We start from the raw sequence: 23,240 nt of genomic DNA on the forward strand, positions 1-23,240 counted from the left end.
GTCGTCACTCGCGTGAAAACCAAACACACCGAGCAGCGGAGACGAGGGAAGAAACCGGCACGACTATCTAAAATAACGAATATTCTCATAAACAATACCGTAATATTACTAGTACAATTGTCGGAAATTACTCTGTTTGCCCTGTCGAGTTTGAAATGTTACCGTTTAGGTTCTCGTGGGCGTTAAAGGAGTTTTGCAAACCCAATCTAAGGCTCATTTGGAAAAATAATTCGGATCATACAGCGACCGCCGGAGGATGCGCATCTTCATATAGACGGTCCCTGTGCACGCAGACAGATGCGAGCAACGAGAAGTGAGTAACGTTAGTGCTGAAAAACAAACCAGCTCAAAACCTCAATCACCCATGCGGGGGGTTAATAGAACAGGGTCATTATAGAATAGCTTTGGTTTCACTTTTAAAATGAATGGATTTAACCTGTCCGTCCATCCATCCATTCATTCTTATTGGGGTCCAGCATCCCGACAAATGAATCCCAGACCTTGATCACGATGATGGATGTGAAAGATTTTTCTAATATATTTAGAGTTTTAGACCTTCTAGATTTTTTAGGTGGACAAGATGTGTAGGTCAGCGTGCACAGAGAGAAAGAGTTTGTATAAATGATGATGGGGGGGGGGGGGGCTCTGTGAATAATCATAAAGATTGGGCTTTAAGGGAGGGTTTTGATACATTTTAAGCATTTTTCCCCCCAAAACGATGATTTTTTGGGACAAATCAGGATGATTCGGTTGTATAGAAGGTTCTAGATTCTTTCATTGTGATTTAAGATTTTGGGCCCTAAATGTTAAAAATAAGTAGGCCTAATTGATAAACCTGTACTGACTATTTATTCTAGGTTTTTTAATTCTATTATATGTGCAATCTGATTGTCTTTATTATTTTAATGTAAGTCAAATTAATGTTAGACTGATTAATCACTGATATTTTGTTGTCATGAGGATCCTTGTCCAACTCTAAAAACCCACTGACAGCTTTGAAAAATTCTAATTTTTTTGAGTAAAATCTCTGTTTACTTCCAGGAATTTTTCAGACTTATTTTGTATTTTATAAATATTTAAATGTTAGTTCCTGTACGGCCAGATCAGTCACTTCCTCTTCCCTTAACGCTGACATTCAAAGCTCGGAAGTGTCGAATCCGGGGTTTTCTCAAAAAACATTTCCTCTAAATCTAGACATTTCAGTATGCACTGGATGTGTCCGAGTAGCTTATGCTTAAATCTAAGTATGCGCTGCTTTCATTCTTTTGTTATGAGTGTTTGTACTTGGAGAGACAGATTGACCTTTCTCTCCATCTGTCTGTCAAGGAGTTGGTCAGGTCTCATTGTAAGTTTCTGTCTGAGTAAAAGTTGTCATTATTGAAGTTTTTGCCAGTATGCAATGTATGTTCCAAAATGTTGTGAGCTAGCCCTGTCTGTTACCTACATACGTTGCTGCATACTAACTTAAGACAGTTAGTGATTAATTTTGAAAGCTCTACATGGACAGCAACAATTTGTCAAGGAGCACACAGGAAATACACTTTGCTATTAAAAAATAGTTTTCAGAGTTGTTAGCATTTTGCTAAGCTAACAGTATAATACTGAAAGAAGTAAATAGCACACAGGAGACATGACTCGTAATTGATTTGAGGAGAGTTTGTTGTTAGCATGTTGCTAAGCTAACAGCATAATACTCAAATAAGTAAATACCAGACAGGAGATATGACTCGCAATTGATTTGATTAGAGTTTGTTGTTAGCATTTTGCTAAGTTATTTTGAAATCGAAAGCGAGGCTCCGGTGGGAAGAAAACCGGAAGTGTCGCCTTTAATCACAAGAGAGTCGTGAATGCGATGGCGTATTGTTGTTTAATGACGTTGTGTCAATTCTAAAACTGTACATACATTTCTTTCATACTTTAGACTATATACAGTGAAATTCATTTATAAATAAAATATTTTTTTTATATATAATTCAGAATGTAAAAAACGAAGCAGGAATGAACTATATACATATCCTATATTGGATATTAACATCCAATAGTGTAAATCGCAGCAGCAGCTTTAGGTTGGTAGTCCAAGGCATTGTTGTTTATCTTTACTTCCGGGGTTCTTCCCACCGGAGCCTCACTTTCGATTTCAAAATGGCGGCTGCGTGAAATCAGCGTATAGAGGATGGCATAAGATGGTTGTCAATGGTAACCTCACAAACAAATAACCTTCAGACAAATGCTGAATTATAAAGCAGCCCCTCCCCCCCTTTCTTTTTTTAGCCCTGCTGATTGGTTCAATTGAACTCACCAATAGTTCATTGGTGCACCGACGATTACCCTTTTAATGTTCCTCAATATCACTCTTTTGCTTTCATTGCGTTCATAAGCATCATATAGGCCTAATGCTCTTCGGCATGTTATCAGGGCCTCGCTCTTCTCTACACTGTAATTCGTGGTGTCAGGTTTCTGAGGCACATGTGCTCTGTCCTGAGGGAGTCCACAACAACAAGGCATGTGGCCTCTTCATTTTTCCTCCAAACAAAGAGGGTGTTTATACTGATATATTCGCATTACAGCTAATTAGTGTTATTACTTTGATTTTTCACGCTAAACTGGGCATAAATTTTTTACCCCATCTTTACATTTAATCCCCAAAACACTGCCAACCAAATAGCAACACCCTGGCAAACAATCAGAATAGCATAGCATTTTACTGGCGAGTTTCAAGCAGGCAAGCACCAGTTTTTTTAGATTTTGAATCATAAATCACAAAATCCAGTAATTTCTAAAGGAGAATGTGAGATTAGGAGTTTCGCTTTTTTTGCCAGCAGAATTTCAAAGAAATGCGACTGCACTTTTTGTAGTAGAAATGAAAGATGTGTAGCTGTCTAGTACTTTTGCAGCCTAGCTTACATAAAAAGTAAAAACAAATATTGGCTTCTAAAGGCTCGTCTACATCAAGGAAGAAAACTAAAACGATTACTGTAACTATACATTTTTAATAATCATTCTAATTCTATGAGAATATGGAGGTCCACACCACAACTGTACCGATAACAACACGGTGATATCAACACAATCACTTTCAGAATGATTTTTCCAGTGGATGAATGATAAAAACCTTGACAGCCAATCAGAATCCACCTGACTTTAAAGAGCTTAAAGTGGCAGACGTGCAGCATATATGAAATATGAAAACTGCAGCGTGCTTATAATAAACAGAATGTTCTCAGTCAGTCGTTGTGGACGCTTATATAATTACTATTATAGTTAACATTCTTGATGTGAATTGGCCTTAACATCAGTTTCCGACCGATAATTTTAAAATATGCCTATGTTAGATATAGGCTAGTCACCAATATATTGTGCATATGTAATTTTCATAGTCAACAAAGATTATTAATACTAAAATAATTGCTAATTTTAATTTTTGGTTGTTTTTGTTGGATTTAACGCAAATCCTGCAGTGCGAACACTAACGGGAGTATCAAATGATTCACCTCACAGCTGACTCGCTAGTCTCTGAGATTAATCTGACATGAAGGCACCAGCTGACTGTGTGTGTGTGTGTGTGTGTGTGTGTGTCACACTGGCATCTCTGCATGCCATTTCTGCATTGAAATCATGCCAGGTTATGCCCGAGCATCTTCAAGCAAATGATATGAAGCCTGCGAACAGTAAATGGAAATAGCAATTTCAGACATGTCATGTTGAAAGCTTTTTCTGTTCTTTTTTATGTAGTGGAATATTACATTAGAAAATCATGGTAATACTATGGTACTTTTCAGTTAGTGGCAGCTGGTTCATTTTCTAGTGTTTATTCACTGCAGGCCAAAATATGTTGCAGTGAATCTCTAAGCATGCGATTCTGTGGGAGTGTCAGCTGTTTTGCTGGTTGTTTGACTGATTCTCGTTGAGGTGTAAGAAGATAATGAAGATATTGTTACAGAATCATCCCACTTCCAGGTGTTCACACACACACACACACACACACAGCCGTCCTCACAGAAATGTTTTGGAAGGGTTTGCGATTCTTCATGAGTCATTTTCAGAAATGTCATCTCCACAAGGACAGCAAAACCTTCCCTCTCTCTCTCTCACACACACACACACACACACACACACACACACACACACACACACACACATTATCTTTGTCTTTTCAATCTCTTTTTTTACATTTTGCTTCCACACAAACACACATTCTTATTGAAATATTCACTGTAAATACCATGGTACATGAGAATGGTATTCATTCAATATGGTATCACCACAATGCAATGATATGAAAATTTTAGCTGATACCAATAATTATTTAGATTTGAAAGCCGATAACAGATATATTGGCCGATAAATCTAATTCCAAATTTTTATATAATTTTTGAGAGCCTGATCACAAAAACAAAAGTCTCACCATTAAAAGTCATGTCCCAAACACACAATTATAATGTAATAATTGTACGTAGCCTATATGACAGATTTGCGCTGTACATATGCACTTAACTGTATTTTAAGTGTTTCCAATCATATTTCAGGCAATTCAAAACTATCATGGCAAACAGAAGTGCCATTATATAATCCATTATTTATTTGCTTTAATATATCGGCCAAAGTTTCTTATCGGGGCAATTAACGTTAACATTAAAAATGAACATATATCGGCCGATACCGATATGGTTGCCGATATATCATTAATCCCTACTGCTTCAAGACGGTGACGAAAACGATAGCTTTAGCTTGATTTTTTAAGTGCTGTAGTTTACTAGAAAGTCTTTTAAAAACTTTTACAAGAAGTCAAAGTTATGTTTTGAAAAATAGTGATTTATATAAGTATAAAAGTTTAAAATTTACTGGAAAAGATTTTATACATTTCAGAAGTAATCCAATTTGGATGCTAATCATGCTAATCCTGTTTTGTTACCAAATTTTCTTCTCATATAACTGTTACATGTTAAATAACCATCATAAAAACAAACAAACAATGTTTTATTGAGCTGTGTCATCAAGTGGATTATTTCCGGTGTGTTTGTGTGTAAAAATAGCGATGCCAGAGAGTCCGTTTGGCGCGGTGCCTGTGCATTAGCGAGGATCAGAACTGAGAACTTGCTAGGAAGTGAAGGCTTAACTCAGCATCAGTGTATGGGACGGGAGGGGCGGCTGCTCTCGTCAGGTTACGTGTCCTAGTTTAATGGCGTTCCAGGTCAGACGGCCCGCATCAGAGCACGGGTTGTGTTTGGCACACTGTAATTGCATCTGATATTGTTTTGACTATAGGCTGTACTAAAGGCCAATATTGACAAGGCCGATTAATCAACCAATATATTTGTCTGTTTTGTGTTCTGTGTCACTTTTAAAAATCTATTGACAGCCTCAACATTGGATAATATTTTTTTAATACTTTGAGTAAACATTATGGAAAATGTTTTGTATATTTTATGTATACATTATTTTTTTATACATTATATATATTTTTGTGGGTGTATATTTATTTATTTATTAAGTCAGTGTTTTATATGTCTGAATGTGTCGTTCATTTCTGTTTTATTTCTCTCTCTTTTGGTTGGTCTGCGAACTTTGCATTTTTTTGTGTAAGTATCATTTTAAAGTGAATTTTATTTGATGTCATTTATTTTTCTCTTCCAATTGTTTCTCACTCCTGCAAAATGTTATGCTTGCTTTTCCCATTCCCGTTCAGTGTTCTAGAACCACATGTATCATCCCGAAATGACATCACAAAGGCCTTGAGTCGCTATTGGTCACTATTGTTTCAACCTACAAACAATTTTTCAACTGGAATTAACAACAATATTTTTTTCCATCAACTTACTGAAGTTAGTGTGTCTTAAGTTCATTTCGGGATGGTTTGTAGTCGGTTTATAAACCAAAGTGCTTCTTTTTCAAGGCCTTATATGGAATTCAGTAACTTTCCCAGAATACAATCCAATGTTGAAACTTCTGAATCTGCTGTAGGAGGTCCTTGGAAGTTCTATTCCCAAATGCTTTACTAAGCTCCTGCTTAACATAGTAAACCTCTGCAAACCCATATTATGTTACACAACAACCTTTTCTAACGGACTAACCTTTTTCAGAAGACCTCAAAATGTCAGTCAGTGGTAAAAAAATTCCTTCATAAATCTAAATAACTTGTGTAGCAAGATTCTCCTAAAACTTTTGATCTGCCTTGACAGTTTAAAAAAATACCATAGAAGAAGACTGTTTATGCTAAAACCCGCTATGGTGCCCCTAGTGGCAGACTCTGAGAATGAGACTTGTTAGGAAGTTTATTTTGGGCCTGGCACTTTTTACAAATTACAAAGATTTGTGTATTTAAAATTGGTTTTATTTTATTCAAAATACCTACTTCCTGTCATTTTGAGAGTAATTCTGAAACTAAAAACATGAAATCTCCGTACGACCTCTCCTGCTGCTGATAAACCCTTTTTGTTGAATATATTTTTGTCTATTCATATTTTTGTTGTCTGTCTTCTTACTGGATTCTTTGTGTGTCTGTTCACGTCACAGGAGAAGGAAGGCAGGCATTTTGCCCAGCCTGGAAGATCTGCTGTTTTACACCATTGCAGAGGGCCAGGAGAAAATTCCAGCTCACAAATTTACCACGGTAAAAACACACCTGCTGGCCAAGCAGAGCACAGCAATTGCTACCATGTTTCTTTCAGCACATAGCTTGGTTTCCAAATAGTTGTGTCTAGAATGACGAATCCTTCGATTATGTTCTGCAATAAAACTGCAGGTTAAATGAAACTCAAGATTTGTAGTAAATTTAGGGTGAATGTTGTGGTTTTTCAGGCACTGAAGGCCACGGGTTTGCGTACTGGAGACCCTCGTCTTAGGGAGTGTATGGAGATGTTAAAGGTCACCCTCAAGACCACTACAGATGGTGCTCTGGATCGACATCTCTTCAAAAAGTAATTATACGAAACCCTCAAATTTGGTTAAAACTAATAGTTTTAGTTGAGAAAATAAGAATATATTGTAGTGTTTTAGTGTTTATACCAGTTCTCGCATGAATTCTGAGTATTTCTTCGGTCTGTTGAAGTCCTGTTGCTACTGTCACTGTTCATAGGTCAGCAATTTTCCAAGGACATTTTTTAAAGGTCCTTTGACAGTCCTGCAGTATATGAATTATTCAGTATAGCTAAAAGAAAAAATGCCTAAGATCTGAACATAACATCATACAGCTCTTTATATTACAAGATCGGGCCTTTTATATTGCATTGGAATGCTAGAATGTTATAATTAGAAATAGAAATTATGAAGTAGTTTCAGATATTTCTGTGTTTCCAGAACTGTTTGCAGAACAATTACTAAGTATCTTCTGTTTTAAGCTTTCCACAAAAAGTATTTAGTATCAACTAAAACTATAGTCATTTTAGTATTATTTTATTAATTTCCAATTAATAATTTTAGTGCTTTCATTTCATCACATTTTTGTTAGGTTTAAGTTAAAAAATCAACTAATATATTTTTTTTTTCAGCTTTATTTCAATTAATAGAAATGTTTTTAATAGTTTAGCTTTAGTTAATGATAATAACCCTGATTTGCATGAACGTACTAATGATAAAGATAAATCACGATCTTCACTTTTCTCTTCCTACAGGTGTGTGCAAAGCAACATTGTGTTGCTAACACAGGCTTTCCGAAAAAAGTTCGTCATTCCCGACTTTCAGTCGTTCACCTCTCACATCGATCAAATTTATGAGAGTGCTAAATCAATGTCGGGTGGCCAGGTACGCTTAGAAGATAATCGAACACAGTGTGAATTTCTGATGCTATTTTTTTTACAAATATGTTTATATTCAGTTTTGCCACTTTTTTGTGTAGGTGGCAGATTACATTCCTCAGCTAGCGAAATTCAGTCCTAATCTCTGGGCCGTTTCCCTCTGCACTGTAGATGGCCAACGGTGAGCTTTCTGTCTTTTGTACAATAGCTACATTGTTGTATTTTTGTTCATATTTTCTAGTGTAGATAAACATTTTAGATAAACAATTTGATTGATCAAACATTTACGGCCTGTCGTGATTCCAAACCGGACTTTTTGTATATTACAGATACACTGCGGGTGACACGAAAGTTCCATTTTGTCTGCAGTCGTGTGTGAAACCGTTAAAATACGCGATTGCGGTTCACGATCACGGCACCGAATACGTGCACCGCTTTATAGGGAAGGAACCCAGCGGCCTTCGTTTCAACAAGCTCTTCCTTGACGAAGATGGTAAGGATTTCTATGATAAACTTATTTTGCATGAAGAAATAAATAGAACTAAATGAATGGCCTTGTTCTATTTAATTCCAAAATCAAAAGAAAAAAATGAAACACAATTTTTTTGTGTGTGTTATCGCATTATTTTCAAGACAGTTAAGCACATTGTTCCCTTTAATTCTCATTACCATAAAGCAAAAAATTCTCATTACTGTAAACATAATAATAATAGTATTATTAATATTTAAAGTATTTGTTCATACTTTATTATTTGTTGTAATGTATTAAATTTATAAATCATTAAAAATAAAACAATTATATACTTATAACTAAAAATAGAAATTATAGAACTAAGAATAATAGGGAATTGTTGTAAAAATAGGCTTTATTGATTCATTCATCTATTTTTCCAGATAAACCTCACAATCCCATGGTAAACGCTGGTGCTATAGTTTGCACTTCCCTTCTCAAGGTAAATCTCATTCTTTCTCCACATCCTTCTTCTGTTTTGATAAAAAATGGGGGCCCAAAAGTGCCATTAGCTGTAGTTCCTGCAAAATGTGTTAAATTCAACAGAATTCCCTTTTTTTTTTATTGATAGTCTTGACAAATATTTAGCTTGATGCGTTTGTGGATGTTTGACGTGAGAACGAATCAGAGGAACGAATGGATTTAATCTGATTACTTTCCCTCTCTCATCAGATTAAGGTTATGAATAATCATGCTGAAAGGATTATATTGAAGAGAGGGAAACGGAAGTGGGATGGGGAAAGATAGGGGGAAAAGATCAAACAGATGCAAGAGAATAATAGTCAGGAATTAAAAAAAGTGTTTCAAACACTAGTTGTAATCAAAATTATTCAACCCCCATTGCAAATCAGGTTTATTGGCAAAATTACAGACTTTCAGCTGTTTGCAATGAACAAATCAAACAAAAGTAATTGAAATAGCTTAAAACAAATGCTTCAGGTGGTTTCCCCAAATTCAACTGAAAATGCCACTTTTATTGACTTCTGCAGTCTCAAAATTATTCAACCCCCTGAATAGAGTGCCTCACAACAGCACAAATCTGGAAAACAGGTGTTGTCTCAAGCACACCAGATTCAACTAATCAAGGGCTTCAATAGTTGCACCAGGTGTGCTTGAGCTAGAACACATGAAATATCTGAACTGGCTAGGTTTGTTAAGTGTCACGTTTGACTGCATGTAAGAATAATTTTGATTACAACTGTATGTATATATGTTAAAACATTGATAAACAATGCTACAAACAAAAATGTTTAAGCAGATATTTATAACAACATAACTTTTTTTGTAATTTACAAATTTGTGATGGAAGATTTGTGGCGTTTAAGGTAAATACTCTGCATGATGCACATCTTAGGCCTGTCGGGGTGGTAATGTGTGATGTCTGTGTGAAGGCTTTTTTGTGGTTTTATTGTTGTTGCGTATTTTACAGCATTAGGAACTGTGGGAAATATTGACCCTCCAACAGGTCAATGACGTTGGTAATTTCCCTTTCATTTATTTGTTTTTCCTCATTGAACAAATTTCAAACTAAGCTAATGCTAAGCTACATTAGCACAAGTCTGACAAATTCATTGCTTTGACTGAAAATCATATGTGATTCTGTTTTAATTACTGTCGGAAAAGGAATCAAGCTTTCTTTTTTTTTTTTCTTTCTTTTTTTTAGTTACTTCCCAACTTACAAAATTCAAGTGTTAAATACAGTACTTTTTCTTTGTAAATAAACATTTCTTCAATGTGGAAAAAAACTAGTTTACTTATTTTAGAGCCTCAAATCAATGCATTGCATGAGACGTACAATGCCTCACTACAGTTTGTTTAGAACTCTACTAAAAAAAACTTACAGACAACAAAAATGACTTAACAATTTAGTGATGAAATTGTTCTTTTAATCTTTTAGTTTTGTCTGATTTTTTTCCAACCCCCCTTTAACAACTTACATTTGTGATTCCACAACAATAATAATAATCAGTTTTCCTTCATTTCTTTGAGTGATGTTACTCAAATCTAGTGAGCCAGAATCCTCATTTTGTCCATCCTTCATTTAAAATGCTGTAGAAAAATGAATTTACTACAATTGTCAATCTAATTTATAGAATATCTGTGTCTACAATGTGTATGTCTAAATAATGTGGTAGTTTAATAATGTTTCCTTTAATTGAATGCCTATGCTTTCAAATGTTTGTAACTATACAAAATATTTTAATTATACAACACATTCATCAGTTTATTTTTCATTTTCAGCAAGGTGGAGGCAATGCTGAGAAGTTTGATTATGTAAGTATAATACAATATAATTATTTTCTTTTTTTTAAAGATTTTTATTGTTAATCATGATGAGAGCTTCGGTGCATTTTGTTGTAGGTGATGAACTTTATGAAGAAGTTGGCCGGAAATGAGTATGTTGGTTTCAGCAATGCTACGTAAGTGCTCCAGATACTAATAACAATGAAATTTCACTATGCTCTACACAAATGTTGATACTACTTAAAGTACTTTCTCAGTTAAATCAAGTAGACAGTCAGTAATAAAATAAACAAGTGAATCAAACTGCAAACAATAGAAGAATAGATGTTTAAATATCTAAACAGCAGTATAAATTCAATTTAACATTCAGAAATTTAAAATTCAGAACTAATCAAATGTTAATATCACACTGCAATCAATTATTGACATACAGTAGTGACACAAACACTTTTTAACACAACATTGATATCAAATGTAAGGAAAGTTATAATTTTAGTATAAACTTACTACTATATTACTTTTCTTTGGACTTTCCTACTTAAAACACAATTCTTTCTTTTTCTTGGCAGGTTTCAGTCAGAGCGATTGTCAGGTGACAGAAATTTTGCCATTGGTTACTACTTGAAGGAGAAGAAGGTACGAGTTTAAACATTTTACTGTATTTAGAGACCATTGAAAATCCTCAAAAACATAATTTTTTTTATTTTTGTTTTCGATACTTGCAGTGTTTCCCAGAGGGTACAGACATGATTTCCATCCTGGACCTTTACTTCCAGGTTAGTATAAGTTAAACAACCATTTTCACTCACATTTCAGAAACTAATTGCCGATATAGAGAAAACCTCCCTTTGGAGTCTCCACACTAAAGAAAGTTGAAAGTGTAAAAAAAGCATAATAGGACCCCTTTGAGATTTAAATATCAGAAAACCTATGATTAAACAAATTTTTGTTTGATTTATTTAGCTGTGCTCCATTGAGGTAACCTGCGAAAGTGCCAGCGTGATGGCAGCTACCCTGGCGAATGGCGGCTTCTGTCCAATCACGGGCGAGCGTGTGCTGAACCCCGAGGCCGTACGAGACACTCTGAGTCTCATGCACTCTTGCGGCATGTACGACTTCTCCGGACAGTTCGCTTTCCATGTGAGTTTCGCACATACACGCACTTGGGGAATGTCTAACGGTTGTAGTTTCAATGAAAAACAAGCGCATTCACAATCAGATTGAAGTTGTGTGTTGTGCTGTAGGTTGGTCTCCCGGCTAAATCAGGCGTTGCCGGAGGCATCCTGCTGGTGGTGCCCAATGTGATGGGCATTATGTGTTGGTCTCCTCCTCTTGACAAATTGGGCAACAGTGTGCGAGGAATCCAGTTTTGCACGGTACTAATTCTACATCATCTCAGCTAACCGAGAAGAATTGATCGATTGCTCTTCCACTGCATTTTAATCTTTCGTTCTTTCCTTTTGTAGGATCTGGTCCAGCTCTTCAATTTTCACAATTATGATAATTTACGCCACTTCGCCAAGAAACTGGATCCACGCAGAGAGGGCGGAGAACAACGGGTGAGTGACAGATTCAACCTTTCAACCACAATACAACATGCAACTAGGGGTGGGCAATAACCTGGCATTATCTGTTGAATATTGTCGTACAAAACAAATATTGGATTAAATTCATACCAACAATGAGATTGAGATTAGATTGTATTAAGCTTTCCTACTAGTGCTACCAATCATCAGATTGAGTTAATTAATTTGATGTAATTAAGTATTATCTGGATTAACTTAAATATATACTGTGTGTGTATATATATATATATATATATATATATCCACTGTATATCCCACCTCTAGATGCAACTAATGCGGATGATCCTGTAACGTTGACATAGTGTGAGTGTGTGCTCATGTATGTGTGTAATGATTACATACATACATTACAAACATGTATGTGTGCTGACAAACTAACCTGTATTATCAAGCATTTCACTTCTCTTGGCAATTGCGTATTTTCCTCTTCAATGTCTGCCCTCTGCTGGAGGACCAGCGTACTCTCCGCTTTTAACCACCACTGCTATCCATGTGACTTAATTGAGGAAGCTAAATGCCTGCTAATATATAATATGATATGATAATTACACATTTCTATACTAGAAAATAACACCTCAGTGCCGTTCTGATCGACTGGCTTGCTTAAGTTTCCACCGTTTCCGTGTTTTCTTCTTTCTCTGCCATTCATACTAATCCAAGCAGGAAATTCCATGATGAAATAATCTAATCTGATAATCTATCCATGTCCGTATTGGTTGAACCGCAGCAACAGCAGCAGAATCTCGAACCACTGGACTATACGAGCCTTCAGAAGGAACTAGCGCTCACTGACAAAATGTGGAAAAAAGTCTGTCCTTCCGAGACGGACGAGGACACTTCCACCTCTGTAGTCTATAGGATGGAAAGCGTGGCGGAAAGAAACTAGAAGAGACAACAGCGCCCACTCTTCCTCGTTTTGTCATCCATTCATTTTCTTGAGTTTACAAGTCTTTGGGATTAGAGAGGTTGTTTGTCTTGTTTTTTTTATTTTTTTTATTTGGTTTTTAGTTTTGCAGAGGATTTGTTGGTTTTTACTTGAAATGCACACTATTGAGCATGCCAAATACCTTTAAACCCAAAGTGCAATTATTTTGTTACATTTTGGGGTATCAGCAGCAAGGACCCACAATACACTATCAGTATCTGGGTAACAATACAATAATATTGTGATGCATTTGTTGATTGTATCTTGATTCATATATTTACTGTTTTCCCCTACTGCTAGCTAAAATACTTTCTCCTATCCTAGTTTAATGTGAAGAGATATCTAATTTTAATTTATAAGTAAACCATTTGTACATTGAATTCCTGAACCAGTCCTAAACGGCAGCATTGAGTTTTGGTTGGAGTTCTTGAGTGTTCGGGAAACCGGTTTGAAAGCAAGCATTTGTGCAATTTAAAAAATTACTAAAAGGTTTTTAAAAAATAAAAGTTATTTCTGATATGTAACCACAAAGACCTTCAGAAAGAATTGTTCTTTACATTTACCTTTTTTTTTTATCTGTACATTACATTATTCTTTTTCATCCACCCTTTTTTTACCCTACTATGTGATGTCTAAAAGTTTGATGAATGTGTTGGTAAAATCTGAGACTGTTAAAGTGTTAATTTAATCCTCCAGTTCTCTGGGTTCAATCCAGCAGCCACAATGTTTAATTTTGTTTGTTTACACACACACATACAAAAATTTTTGTTATTTGTAACTTATAAATGGAAAGCATTTTACAAGTACAAACCAAACAAGTGATCAACGCTAACTAGAGCGGAACTAGACGACTATGACCTGGCAGGAAAGATTGTGTGACTAGTGCCTTCACAATGCAAGTTATCTTGATGTCATCCTGTATTCAAATCATCTATAACCCAGTTCTTACTTGAATTAAATATTTACTGTAACGGTTTATTGATAACAGAAACGTTTGTCATTACTTTGTCAGTTTAGGGAATCATTTCTGAAACTGTGCCTCTTAAAATCCAGGAATGTGCTTACAAAATTACTGAATTAAAAGTTAATTTCCATTGAACAAACTGTCTACTATTTAAACTGACTACTTGAACTTGATGTTTTATTTTAATATTTTGTTTTTAAGAATGTAATGCTGAATTTCAAGTGACTGGCGTTTCATTTGCTCTGTTATATTAGAGTTGGAAGGGATTTTTATGTCTGTCACATGATTTGTTTCAGTTTTTAAAACGAAGTATTAACATTGACATTCTGGAATGGTTCTGCGATGTGAATGTGAACTATGCACAGCTATTTAAAAACCATTTGTTTGTGCCAATAAGATTATCATCTTTAAACAAGCTCGACTTATTTTTATTTATATTGTCATTGTGGTTTACTGTTTTAATAAATGAGTGATCAAAACAAATTTTGTTTTACTTAGTGTGTAGTTTTTCTTTATTGCTTTTTTATTATTATTTTAAACAATGCAACTGTCAGTTTCGTTAAACTGTCGTTTTGTTTTTTGCAAATTCGACCCTTCAGGCTATGAATGGGGTATATTGGCGATTTGTCGCGTTTATGTCGTCCAAATGTCGTTAATATACCAAAAACGACTCGTCTGTTTTCTTCCAGGTCAAGTCCGTTATCAACCTGCTGTTCGCGGCCTACACAGGGGACGTGTCCGCTCTGAGGAGGTAACGTTACCGCACCGCCCAAAAAAATAAAAAATATCGTGTTTTTTGCATTTACTGTACAGATTTTTCGCAGTTTAACTCAATTATTTATGCCTAATTCATGTGTTTTTTTGCCGTAGGTTTGCACTCTCGTCGATGGATATGGAGCAGAGAGATTACGACTCGAGGACGGCTCTTCATGTGGCTGCCGCTGAAGGTAACGTTAACGTTACTCATCTATTGAATGTATTGATACGATGGTTTGCTGTTTGTTTTCTGTGACTGACCTTATTTTCTCTCCGCGCTGTGTGGAAACCATGTTAATGTATAATCTGTGGCTTTCAGGTCACGCTGAGGTTGTGCGTTTTCTTCTAGAAGCATGTAAGGTGAACCCGGTGCCCAAGGACAGGTAACGTACGAATCTCAAAAACTAGTAGCGTACGTTAGATCTTTGCGTTTTGTTACGTAAGCTACGTAACTTTAACGTAACCACTTAAACCGCCAAAATGTGAAAGGTATGTCACAAAAGTCCGTTGCAAAACAAATACAGTGCAATTTTATAGTATGTTCTCAAGTTTTCTCTACAAGGTTGTATTTCATACCACTGTATTTCAATGCATTTATGTGTCAATGTATTATGTTTAATTTACTAGCAATAATATTGTTTATAAATAACTGGAACACTTTCTTCAGTAAAACAAAAAAACATTGTGTGGCTGGTGGTAAAAAATATTTTGGACATTACTTTTGTATTTAACACTATCACAGTGGTTGTACTTTATAGTACAAATTTTAGCATTTATTATATATAATGTTATTAACATTAGTTATAAACTAATAATTAACCATTTTCACAGCTTTGATTGATATAGGTTAGTGTTAATAAATATAGATTAGGTAGTCAAAAACTAACAATGTTAATGAATTGAACTTACCAAATTTTACCACTGTATTTCAATGCATTTGTGTCAATTTCCTGTGCTTAACTAATCATTAATTTATTAGCAATAATAATAATATTTATATGAATTACAGATAAAATAAAGAAAAATAAATATTGGTGGCAAGTAAAATATTTTGGACATTACTTTTATTTTTAACACACTATCACAGTGGTTGCGGTGAATATATTCATTTATCTTTTTCAAATGAACTTACAGCAAAAAAAATTAAAAATAAATATATATATATATAGTAAGTTTTATTAAAATAAGTTTTTCAATTTGTTAACATTAGTTAAGTTTATTAATTCAGTATAAACTAATAATTATTTTTTTATTTTATTTTTGTTAATCTAGCATTTATTAATGTTAATTAATAAATATAGATTGTTAGAAACTTACTGAGTGTTATTTTCATTTGCTTTATTTCAATGTTTACAATAAGCCATTTGCAATGGAAATTTACAGAGCAAGCGCACTGGAGGGTTTAAAAGCGAAATCTTGTTTTTTAAATGACATAAATCGAGTAAAATGTTTTATTTGTTGATCTATGAAGTTTAATTTGAATGTCATGAACTGTTTATTTTCAATGTTTATGCTGTACATTCGCCCATTCGACTTCCATATTAGTTGTTTTGTTTCAATCAAAATGACTTAGCGGTAACCAAACTTGGGGTTTGATCTCTGTACAGGTGGGGCAACACTCCCATGGACGAGGCCATTCATTTTGGCCATCATGATGTCGTAACAATCCTGAAGGACTATCACAACACCTACAGCCCCAAGGAGAGCACCGCTGACAGCGAAAAAGAGACCGCCGAGAAGAACCTGGACGGCCTGCTGTAGAGATGATGTGTCTGAGGTACGCATTTAAAGAAGAAAACTTAAAAAACGTGGGGGGAAAAAAAACGTTTGGCCCCTTTTACTCTGTTTTGTGGTGTGTGTGTGTGTGTGTGTAACCTCCGTTGACATGGTAATTTAGTTTTATCGTAAACTCAGAGGAATGTAGCGTCATTAAGGTCTTATTTACATGTATATCCATGTAAACATACAATATAATTTCATATACTCAAAACAAGTATATATAAAAAGTGTATATGAACATTCATTTACAGTTTGAGAATCTTCATAGATGATGTCAAATAGATATTTAAGAAAAGATATCGTAAGAAACGGCAGCTTGACTGGAGAGGCTAGCATTGAGTGTGATGGATTTATTTTTATATTTTTACCTTTTTCTTTTTCTTTATCCTCTACTTAAGTCTTAACTTGGTTATAAATCAGCAGTAGTAGTTCTTTATGCCTTTTTGATTGTGTATCATCTTGTGAATATGTTTTAAATATGACACTGTTCTTTGAATGTCAAAAATAATTGCACTATTTTATTTTATTATATCTATTTATTTGTCTTTTAAAATATTTTTGCAATTTACAGTTGGTAAGTTTTTTTTTTTTTCAAGTACGTTTTATCAGTTTTACAATTTGTTAACATTAAATTAAGTATCATAGTAATTAACAATAACCAGGATTAATAAATGCTGTAAAATTGATGCCTAACTAACATAACTAATGTTAACAAATGAAAACTTATTGTAAAATGTTACCAAAATTACTTTAAAGCACTAAAGGACCTGTACTATAGGAATTTCCTGCATTTTCTAAAACTATACCATCAACAACAACAAAATGTCAATATGGATGATTATTTGGAAATGTTTTAAAAATGACTTGCAATGTTTTAAATTCTGCAAAACTCCAGGATGTGGAAATAGATTTTGTCTCTGCAATTAGACAAACTGCAAGGAATTTACACTTTTAATAAGTCGTTGTCTTGTGATTTTGTTTAGCTATCATAGGAAAAAAGAACCAAGCAAAAATTTGTATATTTCCTATTTTATTCTCAGTACATGGTGAAATGACAAGCAAGGTTGAAAGTTGAAAATAAACAAAAATTGCACTGGTATTAACACTGACTGCAATGTTCAAAATGCAGTCAAAACATGTTGTGTAACTTTTGAGAATCTCTTTGGAAAACAGTAGGTCACATGTCTATAAGCACATGTTGTATGCGCACAAGCACACTGATTGTTTTTCTGTACATTTCGGATGACGAAGAGGCGTGCGTATACCTGGAACCTCCAAAGCTCAGTCAGTCTCAATATGTGAATATTTTCTAGTGGGACGCTATTATTGAAGTATTGTAAATGTGTTTTGTAGAGTGTGTGTGTGTGTGTACATGCTTAACTGGGAAATGTTATTTATTGTATATATAAAAAAAAAAAACGAAAGCAACACGACCAAAAGAACAGTACAAACAAAAGTAGGTCATTGATCGTATTTCAATTTGTTCATTTCTATGTGTCGCACTTTAGTTGCTTTGTGTAATTTCTTCTATGTTTTTTCAGCATTTGTTATTCACTGCGATGAATGTATTGCATTGTGTTGTGAAATTTCCTTTTACTTCATTATTTAATAAAAAAAATGCTGTAGATGTTCTAGATTTGTTCGAATTTAACGTCGAATCTGATAACTGTATTCCACACAAAAGAATACTAGATAAAAACAATAAAGACATTGAACACAGATTAAAAGTGTTTTTACTCATTTTTCTGGTGGTTTCATCTGAAAGATGAGATATTTTGATTTTAAGACATCCGTACACAATATTTAAAAAAGAAAAAAACACTTCTTTCCAAGTATGCTCTCGCCAATGTATGTGTGGGTATATTTTCGTATTGTTGGTCTATACCAAAAGTTTCTAAGGTGCAAATTTTTAAGGCATTCCAAACAAAATGGATTTCCACCAAAATTTTCTATGATGCCCAAAACAAATCCAGTGCAAAAAGTAGAAACAACAACATAAAGTACATAAAGTGGACTTAATACTAATAAAGCACCTGCAAGTTTAGGAATAGTTCAAGAAAACAAGTCAGAGATTTGTTTTTCCACATATACAGAAACAGTGTTTAGGAAATTAAACACATAACAGCTTTAATCAGACCTGAATCCCTGCATTTCTTAGTTCTTTCAGGGTGAATCTTACAAAAACACATTGTTTAACAGAAGAAACTTTTTTCCTAAAGAAAAGGAAGCCTATTTTAGGACAATTTGTTGCATTCTTATTTTATTTATTGTATTATGAATTTTTCATGACAGTTCAGCACATTTCCCCTCCCATTCACATTGTTTTTTTCATTATTCTTATAATGGATTTATTACTGTGATACACTAATTCCATTATATTACTGTAAAAACTTTAGGATTTATTTTATTAAAATCAGCATGAATGAAAGGCATTACAAAAACAACCCTGAGATGTAAATGTTTTTCCACGTCAAATGAATTAAACTTAATTAAAATGTGCTTAACTGTCAAAACAAATCTTAGTAGTCCTAAAATAGGTTTAATTTTCTTTATAGAAAATATAGATTTAACAGTTTTTGTGAAATTCATCCGTCTAGCTTTCTCGTTCACTCATTTACTACTCAGCATTTACTTTCTTGGCATTTGCTATCTCGTTTACTACTTGGTGCTACACTAAATGAAGTGCTATTAGTACACAACTTCCCTGCCTTAAAAGTTGCTTTAGTTTTCTAGATTAAGTGCTGAGGTAACAGTAGCGTTACTATGGGGGTTAATTCACTCCGTTTGGTTGTCTTTTTGCAATAGTTGACAGGGTATACAGTGTTTTTTGAATAATTTCCTCAATGTTAGAATGAAAGAGAGAGGACTACCAAACCCAATGGCTACACGAATTGCTCCCATTTCATCTGCGTTATTAAAAACACAGAATGATGGAAACATTTCTACTTTTTCTGAGTCATCTGTCATCTTTCAGGTGACTTAAGAGATTAAGTCTGACGGCTGCGATAAAACACACAAAAAAACAATATCAGAATCTCACTCTATGCAGTGCACAATTGATAAATTTAAGTCAAATTGATGATATGCATTTTATAGATTATAAAAAAAGGAATAGTAGTACTCTACCTCCAGTTGGATATCGTATCGGTTCTTGAATAAAGAGAAATGGAGACAATAACTGCAGTTAATATTGAACTATTGGTTTAAAAGATTTTGTAAATATATATATATATATATAGATTATCATTTTACATACCACCTCCAGCTTCAGCTGGTCGAATACCTCAGGTGACATTGGCATGAGTGTGTCATTATAGTCTTGTGGTTTCCTAAAATTCAAACATATTTAAACACACACAAAAAAATACATAAAAAAAAAAAAATCATTATTTTTGCAGTCCTGTGTAGCAGCTCAGAAATATGGAAGCTTGTTTCCACCATGGAATAAAACAGAAAAAGGCAAGTGCGATCTCACAATAATGACTTTTTTTGTCACAACTGTGTGATTCTATCTCACAATTCTGAGGAAAAAGTCAGAATTGTGAGAAATAGTCAGAATTGTGAGTTATAAAGTCAGAATTGCGAGATATAAACCCACAATTGTGAGTAAAAAGTCAGAATTGCAAGTTATAAAGTCAGAATTGAGATATATAGTAAACTCGCAATTGTGAGTTATAACGTCAGAATTGCGAGATATAAAAAGTCAGAATTGCGAGATATAAACTCGCAATTGTGAGTTTAAAGTAAGAATTGCAAGTTACAAACTCGAAATTGCAAGAAAAAAATCTGAATTGCGAAATATAAACAATTCTGAGAAAAACGTCAGAATTGCGAGTTAAAAAGTCTGAGTTGCGAGAAATAAAGTCTGAATTGCGAGATATAAACTCGAAATTGCAAGTTCTAAAGTCAGATTTGTGAAATATAAATTTGCAATTGCAAGTAAAATATCAGAATTGCTGAATAATGAATTATCATTATCAGAATAATGATTTACTCACCCTGAAGCAATCCTAGGTGTATATGACATTCTTATTTCAGACGAATACAATCAGAGTTATAGCCTATTAGAAAATGTCCTGGCTCTTCCAAGCTTGATAATGGCCGTATGACTTTGGAAGTCCATTAAAGCGCATCTATTCATGATTAAAGTGCTCGACGCAGCTCTACGGGGGTTAATAAAGGTCTTCTGAAGTGAAGCGATGCGTTTGTGTAAGAAAAATATCCATATTTAAAACTTTATCGACTAAAATAACTAGCTCCCGACAGAACGCAGTCATTCGTAATTGCGTTGTGCGTCAAGTTCAAGTGTTACTCTTTTGGCGTAAATCGATGCGTACGGCCGTTCTAAAGTTTTAAATATGTATATTTTTCTTACACGAATGCATCGCTTCACTTCAGAAGGCCTTTATTAACCCCCGTAGAGCCGCGTCGAGCACTTTAATCATGAATAGATGCGCTTTGATGGACTTCCAAAGACATACGGCCATTCACTGCCATTATCAAGCTTGGAAGAGCCAGAAAATGTTTTAATATAACTCTGATTGTATTCGTCTGAAAGAAAAATGTCATATACACCTAGGATGGCTTCAGGGTGAGTAAATCATGGGCTAATTTTCATTTTTTGGGTGAACTATCCCTTTAACACTGACTCACATTTCAGAGATGGAGATGAGAGTGGTGCTGATGTATCCCTCGTCTGACTTCTTGTCGACATCCATTGGTTCTTGCTCTGGAGAAACAAAAGACGAAGAAAGAGTAAGAATTTAATTTATACGTTTTTTAATACATTTATTAATATTTTTTTAGATAGTTCACAACTGCGTTTCTTACTCTCGGTAGGTTTGGAATAGTATTTTTTGAAGGCGTCGTCTTTGGGTAAATTGGGATGGAGGAAGCGCAGAGGGTTTTCTGGGACGTTGTCGGCGGCCATCACGCGATAGTTTCGAATGATGTCGGGAAGTGAGACGGCAGAGAGTTCCTTCTTCGTGTAGGGCTCCACAGAGCGAATCTGCGGCTCTTCTAAACCAACACAAAGCCAAACACAGTAATGAACAATACATTTACTAAAACGGATTTGATTTCAAGCCAAAGTTTAAGCAAAATCTAAATGTTGACGTTTTGATATCAAAAATCCTTTTTTTTTTTATTTGCTTTATTGTTCCACAGCATGTCAGAAGGGAGGAGCGTCTCACCGTTTGAGTCATGTTGGATCCAGCTGAACGTGATTGCTCCGTCGCGGTTGCTCTCACTGAAGCGCAACAGAAACGTCCCGGGAGCTTTGTCATACAGCAGAGCTTTAGTACGGTCCTTGGTCACAAACCCCATTATACACCTGTGAGAGATGGACAGTGTTAAAGCAATGTTCCCGCTTGACCTTATAGACCTCATGTCCAAAATGGTCACGTTAGTTAGCTGGTCTACCTGGTTGATCTTAACCCCAACAGCATGTGATCAAGGTGTGATCATGTGATTCTAGCAGAATTTTCATAATCCAAACATCTGAATTCTTACCCATCATCCCACAGACTCAGCAGGTGTCTCTTTATAAGATCCAAAATGGCTTCAATCCACAACCAGAAGGTGAAGTTCTTCTCACTGCCAGACTACATCATACACAAGACTCAAATCACTTTTAACAATCATGGGTAACAAAACTAGGGCGCTCAATTCAGAAGATGTGACCTAATGGCTAAACGTAAACGAATAAATAAAAACATTTAGTATAGAGACCAACCTTACAAAATCTATTCCAAGGAATCTGAGCTTCAGGATCCATCGCCGCTTTAGGACCTGTGGGCCAAAGTTCACAAGCTTGTGCATTTAGTTCATCTGTTCTGACAGAATCAGCCACTCAGTGGCAGACAAGTAGCAATCACACTCACCCAGCAGTTTAGCTCCCAGCATGCTCAATTGTTCTTGATTAAGACCTCTTTTGGTGATGGAGGAGAACTGCCAGCTCAGCACCTCCGCTAGATGACCCCAAGTGGCTGAAGGAGGAGTGACGAAGAACGAAAGGTTCTGGAGAAGAAACGGCAAGTCAGAACCTGTGCGAACACGCCCTGCAATCTGTTTTGTGTTGACGTAAGTAGAGCTAATTTCTACTGCCGAAACTTTTCAAGAACATGAGCGTTGATGACTTATCTTTGAATTTGCTTTTATTTTTATAGTTTAGTTGTTGTTTTTTTGTGCTTTTGTCATTTTTAGTAGATTTTTTTCTTTTAAAAAATATATTTCTATTTAGGTTTTTATTTCAGTTTTAGTTTTTTATTTATTTTCAGTTAGTAATTTTAGTGCTTAAACTTATTTAAGTTATTTGCCAAGGCAACATCTCTCATTCTTCATTCAAGTTTTTCATTTGATATTTATATTTTCAATTTTCATTTTCATTTTAGTTCAAGTTTTAGAAATATTTTAAGAACAAAAACTAATAAAAATTACAAAAACACATAAAATCACTATTTAGGTTTAATTTATTTTATTTGAGTTTTTGTTTATTTCAGTTATTTGGCAAGGCAACATTTCCAATTTCTTCGTTTAAAAGCTTTTACATCTAATATTTATATTTTCAGTTTTTGTTTTAATTTTAGTTTAAGTTTTAATAATTTTGTTATGTGCTTTTGTCATTTTTATTAGTTTTTGTTCTTTTTAAAAATATTTCTATTTAGGTTTAATTTAATTTGTTTTACTTTTAATTCGGTTTTATTTCGGTATTTATTTCCAGTTAGTAATTTTAGTCCTTCAA

At 34.5% G+C, this 23,240-nt stretch overlaps 2 protein-coding genes across 5 annotated transcripts in view; one reads left to right on the forward strand and one right to left on the reverse strand.

Annotated features, from left to right (window-relative positions):
- On the forward strand, positions 1–17,922 carry glsa (glutaminase a). Of its 4 annotated transcripts, none has more exons than XM_079889856.1 (18): positions 1–313; positions 6,520–6,610; positions 6,799–6,917; positions 7,611–7,740; positions 7,835–7,914; positions 8,063–8,226; positions 8,628–8,686; positions 10,486–10,518; positions 10,606–10,664; positions 11,058–11,124; positions 11,214–11,264; positions 11,452–11,628; positions 11,733–11,864; positions 11,955–12,047; positions 14,653–14,714; positions 14,834–14,910; positions 15,039–15,102; positions 16,327–17,922. In XM_079889856.1, exons 1-18 carry the CDS (start codon positions 156–158, stop codon positions 16,478–16,480), a joined length of 1,770 nt encoding a protein of 589 aa, XP_079745982.1. In that variant the 5' UTR covers positions 1–155; the 3' UTR covers positions 16,481–17,922. The 4 variants fall into 4 exon arrangements, with proteins under 4 accessions (XP_079745982.1, XP_079745984.1, XP_079745981.1 ...); XM_079889855.1 differs by having other exon boundaries at positions 7–313; positions 6,514–6,610; XM_079889858.1 differs by lacking the exons at positions 14,653–14,714; positions 14,834–14,910; positions 15,039–15,102; positions 16,327–17,922 and adding an exon at positions 12,802–14,438.
- The window catches only part of stat1a (signal transducer and activator of transcription 1a), a 15,706-nt gene continuing 10,125 nt past the window's right edge, over positions 17,660–23,240 (reverse strand). The window contains exons 17-25 of the mRNA XM_079889854.1: positions 22,381–22,516; positions 22,233–22,288; positions 22,010–22,101; positions 21,691–21,830; positions 21,329–21,517; positions 21,152–21,227; positions 19,755–19,827; positions 19,625–19,648; positions 17,660–19,498 (exon numbers count right to left, since the gene is read on the reverse strand). Of these exons, the coding sequence (XP_079745980.1) occupies positions 19,478–19,498; positions 19,625–19,648; positions 19,755–19,827; positions 21,152–21,227; positions 21,329–21,517; positions 21,691–21,830; positions 22,010–22,101; positions 22,233–22,288; positions 22,381–22,516 (807 nt within the window). The 3' untranslated portion in view covers positions 17,660–19,477. The remainder of the gene's footprint in view (positions 19,499–19,624; positions 19,649–19,754; positions 19,828–21,151; positions 21,228–21,328; positions 21,518–21,690; positions 21,831–22,009; positions 22,102–22,232; positions 22,289–22,380; positions 22,517–23,240) is intronic.

The sequence above is a fragment of the Squalius cephalus genome, assembly GCF_949319135.1.
Source record: "Squalius cephalus genome assembly, chromosome: 13".
In the NCBI taxonomy this organism is placed as follows: domain Eukaryota; kingdom Metazoa; phylum Chordata; class Actinopteri; order Cypriniformes; family Leuciscidae; genus Squalius; species Squalius cephalus.